The sequence below is a fragment of the Echinops telfairi genome, unplaced genomic scaffold, assembly GCF_000313985.2.
Source record: "Echinops telfairi isolate 266 unplaced genomic scaffold, ASM31398v2 ScPeMD7_7469;HRSCAF=8507_1, whole genome shotgun sequence".
Lineage (NCBI taxonomy): Eukaryota > Metazoa > Chordata > Mammalia > Afrosoricida > Tenrecidae > Echinops > Echinops telfairi.
Genome location: NW_022111373.1, coordinates 114020566 through 114029284, shown reverse-complemented (window position 1 = coordinate 114029284; position 8719 = coordinate 114020566). Strand labels below are relative to the sequence as shown.

Below are 8719 nucleotides of genomic sequence, written 5' to 3'. Positions count from 1 at the left end.
CCATTTATCATGATGTTACCTGTTGGTCCAGTTAATTGCTCCCTTTCAAAACAAACAACCCCCCCCCCTCCAAACTCACTGCCATGGAGTGAATTTCGAAGCCTAGCCATACTGTAGGACAGAGAACTGCCGAGGGGGGTTACAGTATTACTCTTTCTTCCCACAGAATGGCTGGTGGTTTTGAATGGCTGCCTTTGAGGTTAGCAGCCTAAATTACGACCACTATGCAACCAGGGCTCCTAGTTGTTGTTGCTGGTTCCATTGAATTGGTTCTGACCCATAGCAACCCTATGTACAGCATCTGAAAACGCTGCCTGGTTCTGAGTCATCCTCACCGTTCTTCCTATGTCTGAGCCCATTGATGCAGCCACTGTGTCAATCCATCTGGCTGAGGGCTTTCGTCTCTTGCACTGCCCTCTATTTTACCAAGTCATTTTCTAAGGACTGGTCTCTCCTGACAGCAAGTCCAAAGTATGTTAAGAGGAAGTCTGATCAACCTTGCCTCTAAGGAGCGCTCTGGCAGTACTTTGTTCAAGACAGTGGTTCTCAACCTTCCTATTGCCGTGACCCTTTACTACAGTTCCTCATGTTGTGGTGACCCCCAACCGTAAAATTATTTTCGTTGCTACTTCATAACTGTCATTTTGCTACTGTTATGAATCATCATGTAAATATCTGATATTCAGGATCTATTTTCATTGTTACAAATTGAACATCGTGATAAATTACTAAAGCAACATGTAATTTTATTTCATGAAGTGTTGTTTTACCTCCAATACTGTTGCTTTCAACACAGTAGCTGCTTTAACAGAGTAGCTGCTTTTCAACACAGAAGCTGCTCTCTACACATGTGTGACGGTCTCTACACATGTGTGACTGGTCCGCATAAGTACATTATGCTACCAACCCTGTCACATGCACCTGTATTTGTATGGGGTGTATGTGATGGGTTTGGTGCGATGATGTCATCACGCCAGTACTTGTGTGGGGGCATATCTGCATGTGGGCTGACCCACCTGGAGACTGATAGAGGAGCATTGTCTTGGCTCCTAAGACCATCGGGAATATGTGTTTTCTGATGGTCTTAGGCGACCCCTATGAAAGGGTTGTTTGACTCCCAAAGGGGTCGAGACCCACAGGTTGAGAACCGCTGGTCCAAGCTCTATTTGTTTGGTCTTTCAGCTGTCAATAGTCTTTACTAGCACCACAATTCAAATGCATCGATTCTTTTACATTCTTGCTTATTCAATGTCCAACTTTCACATGCATATGAGGCAACGGAAAAATGCCATGGTTTGGGCCAGGCGCACCTTCATCCTCAAAGTCCAGGGCTTCTTAAACCAAAAAACAAACTTGCTGCCATTGCGTCAATGCTGACTCATCGCGACCCCCTGTGAGTTTCCGAGAATGTAACTGTTTACGAGAGTAGAAAATCGCAGTTTTTCACTCGGAGCTGCTGGTGGTTTCGAATGGCTAACCATGCGAACCACAGTCCAACGTGTAACCACTACTGTACACCGCTGAAGCTCCTTAGTGGGTTAAATGGGGAGGCTTCCTCAGCAGTGCTTTTACCCCTCCCACCCACTAGGGCGGCGCCGTATCTAAGCGGCGCTGCTTCTGTTGGTGGCGCCGCTCTTGTCTACGGTGATGACGCTCGGAAGCAACACTTCCGCCCGAGCTTGCTGCGCGTTTTCAGTGCTGCGAGGTTGCAGCTGCAGCTCAGTCTGCGACGACTGGTGGCCAGCAATGGAGCGACCGGTGTCCAGCGAAGGTGGGTTCCTTGCGGAGAGCCCGGAGGCTTGGGGAGGTGGGTAGGGGCGGATTAACCTAGAGCGACATGTTAACAAACCCTCTCCTCGCTTCGCCTCCCGCCCTAGTGACTGGCGCCGACGCGTCGGGACCGGATCCGCAGCTGGCAGTCACCATGGGCTTTACGGGGTTCGGTGAGTGATAGGGGTCGCCCTGTTTGTCTTTTCCAGAGGGTTCAGGAGCCACGGGTTGGGTAGGCATGTCAAGCTGTCACCCCTGTCCTGCCCTTTCGGCGTCACTAGCATCGAGTTACTTTCGCTCCCGTCTACATCTGGCAACTTCTCAACCCTCTTCTCCATCCGTCCTCGAAATCCTGCTTATGTGTTGGCTTAGCTGTCACTTCAGGAAAGTTCTCAAAGACTTTGCTTTATGAACTACTCGTAGGAGGGGCTGGTGGTGGTGGTGGTGGTGGTTTAGGACGTTATCTCTGCATCATCAGCCTGAGACCTACAAACTGACCAAACTCCTAAAATGAAATTCACTGCCATCCGACTGATTCCCTCTTAGCGACCCTATCGGACAGAATAGAACTGCCCGCATGGGTTTCCACACTTTAAATGTTTACAGGAGTAGACCTCTCTCCTACAGAGCCACTGGTGGGTTAGAACGCAGACTTTGTGGTTAATGCTCAATGCATACCCCATTAGGCCATGGGAACTCCTTTACAGACTGACAGCAGCCCTTCAAGAGGTGGCCCTTTCTGATGTTATGACAACAGTGTCTCTAGTTTCTCCTGCGTCTTTGATGTAAAGGGCTTATGCGATTAGACTATCCAGGGTATATGTGCCACGATAATTTCCCTGCTTTGAAGTCATTGGACTTAATTCCAACGAACCCGGGTGGCCCAAGTGGTTTGTGATTGACTGCTAACCTTACAGGGAGGTAGCTCAAACCCATATAGTGTCTATTCAGAAGTAAGCCTGGTGAACTGTTTCTGTAAAGATTTTAACCACAATAGAGTCCTAAGGAGTAACTTACCCCTGTAACAAACACATGGAAGTCGTGTTAACCAGCAGTTCACAATGAACCTGTTGGTTACATTTACAAAATTTGTTTTGTAATGTAAGATAACACTGATTACAGGCATTAGGGTGTAAACATTATTCAAAGGAGTCCCCTAGGTGGCACAGATATTTTAATTACTCCACTACTACCTGAAAGGTTGGTAGTTCAAAACTACCCAGAGTTACCTCTAAAGAGGCAGTTCTGTAGACAGTGATCTGCTTTCAAAGGTTGCAACCTTAAAAACCCAATGTCAGGTTCTACTCTGCACACCTGGGACTTCCCTGATCTGAATCTATTCAAAGCCACTTAACACCAGTTCTTCATTTGCCCTACTATACCAGTGTTGCCGTTTCAAGGGCTACATCAGGCTCTGGAGAGGGGAAGATGGAAAAGTTGACTGGTTGATGGTACTTAGTATTGAGATGACTGTTAATGATTCCCTGTGAAATAAACCCTTCCTTGGTATTTTATGGTTATCTTGGAGTCATATAATACATTAGACACACATAGAAACTACTTGTGTCCTTCACATACTAAAAGTCATTATAACGAGTGTTTGATCAATCAGAGAGTATTTATTGTTTGAATTTGGGCTGATTTAGTGCAATGCCATCACAGTCTGCTCCTTGACTCTGTTTCAGGGAAAAAAGCCCGCACATTTGACTTGGAAGCAATGTTTGAACAGACACGAAGAACTGCTGTGGAAAGAAGTCGGAAAACACTGGGTAAGTTCAGAAATCTGTCCTTTTATCGGTTTACATACTGTGTGCATTTTATGCCAAGTATCTCGACAGTTATAAGACCAAAAAAAAAAAAAAGTAGGTTGTTAAAGACCATTGTTTGCTAGTTCTTTGGGAAGAAGAGATTCAAAGTTTTCTTTGTCTTTTTTAGTGTTAAAAATTAAATCTAAATAGGGCTAGAAGTTTGAAGTGTTGAAATCTTCAAAAAATTATATACTATTAACAAATATGGCTTCTAAACTAATCTGTCAGAATTACAGTTTCCTTATGACCTCTCCCCGACCTTACCCCACCTCTGCCTGACTCTCATATTTTTCTTTCCTGCCCACAGTGGAACCAGTATTTGGAAGGCTGGGCCAGAGGTGGCTCTCAGAGCCATGTGCACCACTGATTGTTTAGTCAGACAGGATAGAAAATTGAGACAAACAGTGCACGAGCGACTGCTGTTGAAACCCTGCTTTAACTAGTTGCGTCAGATATTTGGATCCCCAGGTATATTGCAAATGGCAGCTGCTAACTGAAAGGTGGAGGTTGCAGCCTATCCAGTGGTTCCTGCAAAGAAAGGCCTGGCAGTTTACTTCTGAGAAGCCAGCATTGAAAACTCTGCAGGGCACCATTCTACAATGGAAATCTTCTAACTGGCAATTGTCTTTTATCAGACATTTATTGCAGGCCTTAACGTTTAAGACCGTGTGCTTTCATACCAGATTGGTGGCAGTCCCAGGCACCACGTTGGGTCTTCCGAGGAGACTGACTCTTCTGTGGGTGTTTTGGATGTGATTCATAGCATTCATAGACTAGCTTGGTAGAGCAAAGGGATGCAGAGTCAGGCAGGACTCCTGGAAATATTAATTTAAATGATTACTATTATGGTCATCGTTGGTTTTAAAATGGCCAATATTATAGCCATTGCATTAATATTTGAACATGAGCCTGGCCTAGATTATTTTTAGAATGAGAATTTTTTTGTTGTGAAAAGATAGCTATCTACCTATATTATTTCAAGAAAAACTTCAAAACTAAACTGTCAGTGAATTGATTCTGACTCAGAGTGACCTGGTAAGACAGGGTAGAATGGCTGCTTCGAGTTTCTGGAACTTTAAGTCTTTACAATAGTAGGCATCCTCATCTTTCTCCCATGGAGCTGCTGATGGGTTTGAACTTAAGACCTTGTGATCAGCAGCTTGCAACATAGAGCCCATAGCCCACCATGCCACTAGGGCCCCTCTCTTATGGGAACAATCAAATATATACAAAAGTACAGTAATGAACTGCCATGCACCTATCACTCATCTTTAACTCTTGTTAACAATCATGACTAGACTGATTTTGGTCTATTTTTCCTTTCTCAGATTATTTTGAACAAATTCTAGACCTACTATTTCATCTATAAATAGTGTGTAACTTAAGAGAGAAGAATCCTTTCTAAAAAAATAACCAAAATACCAACTGAAAGTATTTTTAAAACTTGGATATTGTCAAAATGATGCTGTCTACTTCCTACTTGCTAACTAACATACTTCCTACTTGTTAAACATAAACATGTTAACCTTTCAGTGAATGCTAATATTAACAAGTATAGATAAATTCTATTTGCCTCTTTAGCCATATGATATAAAATGATTTAAATAGTTATGTCTCCCTCAGCTGTATGGTCCTAGAGTCCGGGTAGCCCCACTGGAGTATGGACAGGAACTGGCTGGAAAAGCATGATGAGATGTTGTTAGGTGCCAGGGAGTCAGTTCCAACTCGTAGCGCCCCTATACACAGCAAAGCAAAACACTGCATGGTCCTGTACCATCCTCACAATTATTCCTATGCCTGAGCCCATTGATACAGCCATGGTGTCAATCTATCTCTATGAGGGCCTTTCCCTTTTTTACTGCCCCTCCACTTTACCAAACATGATGTCCTCCTCCAGCGACTGGTCTCTCCTGACAACATGTCCAAAGTATGTAAGATGCATTCTTGGCATCTTTGCCCCAAGGAGTACTATGGTATTACTTCTTCCAATACAGATTGGTTTGCGCTTTGAGCAGTTCATGATATTCTTCTCCAGCACCACAATTCAAATGCACTGATTTTACTACAGCCTTACTCAATGCGTATCCAATTTTCACATGCATATGATGCAATGAAGAATACCATGGCTTGGGTCAGGTGCACCTTTGTCCTCAAAGAAACATCCTTGTTCTTCCATACTCTAAAGAGGTCTTGTAAAGTAGACTTACCTGATGCAGTATGTCTTTTGATATCTTGACTGCTGCTTCCATGAGCATGAATTGTGGATTCAAGTAAGACACTATCCTGAACAACTCAACCTTTTCTCCCATCTATCATGATTGGTCCAGTTGTGAGATTTTGGCCTTCTTTACATTGAGTCATAATTCATACTGTAGGCTGCGGTCCTTGATCTTCATAAGCAAGTGCTTCAGGTCCTTGCTTTCAGCAAGCAAGGTTGTGTCATCTGCATATCGCAGGATGTTAAATAAGCCTTCCTCCAATTCTGACACCACATTCTTCTTCCTTAATCCAGCCTCTCTGATTGTGTACTCAGCATACAGACTGAACAAATATGGTGAGAGGATACAATCCTGATGCACATATTTCCTGATTTTAAATTATGCTGTATGCTTTCCATTTACACAACTGCCTTTTGATCCATGTACAAGTTCCTCATAAGCACAATGATGCATCCTTTGCTCCTGTGACATGTCCTGTAATCTCAAGATTATCCGTAGTTTATTATGGTCCACACAGTCAAATGTGTTGGCATAGTCAATAAAGCACATAGAAACATCTTTCTGGTATTCTCTGCTTTGAGCCAAGATCCACCTGACATTACCAATGCTATCCCTTATTCTGCATCCTCTTTTGAATCTGGCCTGAACTTCTGGCAGTTTCCCGTCAATGTGCCACTGTAACCGTTGTTGGATGATCTTAAGTAAAATGTTACTTGTGTGTGATTATCAATGATATTATTCTATAGTTTGAGTACTCTGTTGGGTCACCTTTTTTGGAATGGGCAAAAATCTGGATCTTTTCCAGTCATTTCGCCAGGTAGCTATTTTCCAAATTTCCTGGCATAGATGAATGAGTGTTTCCAGTGCTGCTTTATGTTTCTGAAACATTTCAATGGATATTCCATCATTTCTTGGAGCATTTGTTTTTCGCTAATGCATTCAGTGTAGCCTGAACTTCTTCAGTATCATCGGTTCTTGCTCATATGTTACCTCCTGAAATGGTGGACTGTCGACCAGTTCTTTCTGGTACTAGTGTTGACTGTTCTTCTCATCTTCTCTTGATGCTTTCTGAATCATGCAATCTTTGGCTTAGTAGCCTCACTTTAAAATCTGGATACTGTGCTTCTTTTTCATCTGTATTTCTTTCAACTGCCTCCAGTACCAGAGTGCAGAATTTCTGTCTTCGATACCCCACCTTAGCCCAGTGCGGAGTACAAACGACGTGAACCAGAGTTGATATATTTGCCTTACCTTTCCTTGGAAAAAGGAAACATGGAGGTAACTGTACTCTAGAGGAAAGTCCGGCTAGATCTTTGTTGATACAATGCACCCTGAAGAGTAAACATTGAATTAATAATGCCCTGTGCTACTACTGTTTAACGTGGAATGTATTTTTTTTCTCCCAGTATTAAATGAGGGGGAAAACATTAGAGCTGATGCCAGGTTATTGAGGATAATGGCAGTTGTTGTTGCCAGGGGCAACCTTATGAGCAAGAGAACAAAGCACTGCCCTGTCCTGTGCCGTCCTCGCCATTGTTTATGTTTGAATCGATCGTTGCAGCCACGGTGTCAGTTCTTCTCGTTGGGGGGTCTTCTTCGTTGCTGCCTTTCCGTTTTACCAAATTGTGATGTCCTTTCCAGGGACTGGTCTCTCTTGATAATATATCATAGTATCTGAGGTGAAGCTTTGCCATCATTGCCTTTATGGAGAATTCTCTTTTTTTTCATATTTATTAAAGCCTTCAGTCAGGCCCTTGGATTATCTTTTTTTTTTTTTTAAAGATCATTTTATTGTTGGCTCTTACAGCTCTTATAACAGTCCATACATCAGTTGTATCAAGTATATTTGCACATATGTTGCCATCATCGTTTTCTAAATATTTACTTTTTATTTGAGCCCTTGGTAGCAGCTTCTCTTTTTTTCCCTCCCTCTCCTTCTATGGAGAATTCTGGTTGTACTTCCAAGAGAGCCCAATTTGCTGTTTTGGCAGTCTGTGGTACTTTCAGTATTCTCCAACAGCAACATAATTCAAATTCGCCATAATTCAAATCAATTTTTGGTCTTCTGTATTCAATATCCAACTTTCACTTGCATGTGAGATCTTTGGAAACACCATGGCTTGAGTTAGGCTCACCTTAGTCCTCAGAGTGACATCCTTACTCTTCAGCACCTGACTTGGGAACCAGACTACGTATTCACAATTGTAGGAAATCATCAGCAAAAAAATTGAGATATTCTTAGATTAAAAAAATACTTTTTTGGCCGAAACTAAACAGCTCTAGAAACCTAAAATAGTGCAAAACTTCTCACTTTCAGTGGGTAGTCTTTGACCAGAAATTCAAATCCAGGGTAGGAAATTCAGAAATGAATGCAGTGTTGAAATTGTGTTTAAGAAAATTAAAAATAAAAAGCAAGTTTACCTAATGCCTTATCTCTGAATGCTCTCTTTTTTGCAGATGACCTCCCACATATTTTTACCCAGTGCCACCCGCCCTTGTTTACATGCTACTTATTGCATGTATTTGTGAATTTAACCTACCAAATTGTAATATTTTGTTAAATCGGTTTATTGGGGCTCGTACAATTTTTATCACAATCCATACATACAACTGTTGTGTCAAGCACATTTGTACATTTATTGCCATCATCATTCTCAAAACATTTGCTTTTTACTTGAGCCCTTAATATCAGCTCCTCATTTTTCCCTCTCTCTCCCTACTTCCCCCTCCCTCATGAACCCTCGATAATTTATAAATTATTATTGTTTTGTCATATCTTAACACTAGCCGACGTCTCCCTTCATCCACTTTTCTGTTGTCCTTCCCCCAGGGAGGGGGTTATATGTAGATCCTTGTAGTCGGTTCCCCCTTTCTACCCTACCTTCCCATCACCCTCCAGGTATCGCCACTCACCACTGGTCC

The 8719-nt window shown here is 42.5% G+C and overlaps 1 protein-coding gene across 1 annotated transcript in view; it reads left to right on the top strand.

Moving 5' to 3' along the window:
• The first annotated feature begins 1703 nt into the window (after positions 1-1703).
• The window catches only part of WDR70 (WD repeat domain 70), a 325699-nt gene continuing 318683 nt past the window's right edge, over positions 1704-8719 (top strand). Inside the window, exons 1-3 of the mRNA XM_045285256.1 lie at positions 1704-1771; positions 1878-1943; positions 3456-3539. Of these exons, the coding sequence (XP_045141191.1) occupies positions 1747-1771; positions 1878-1943; positions 3456-3539 (175 nt within the window). The 5' untranslated portion in view covers positions 1704-1746. The remainder of the gene's footprint in view (positions 1772-1877; positions 1944-3455; positions 3540-8719) is intronic.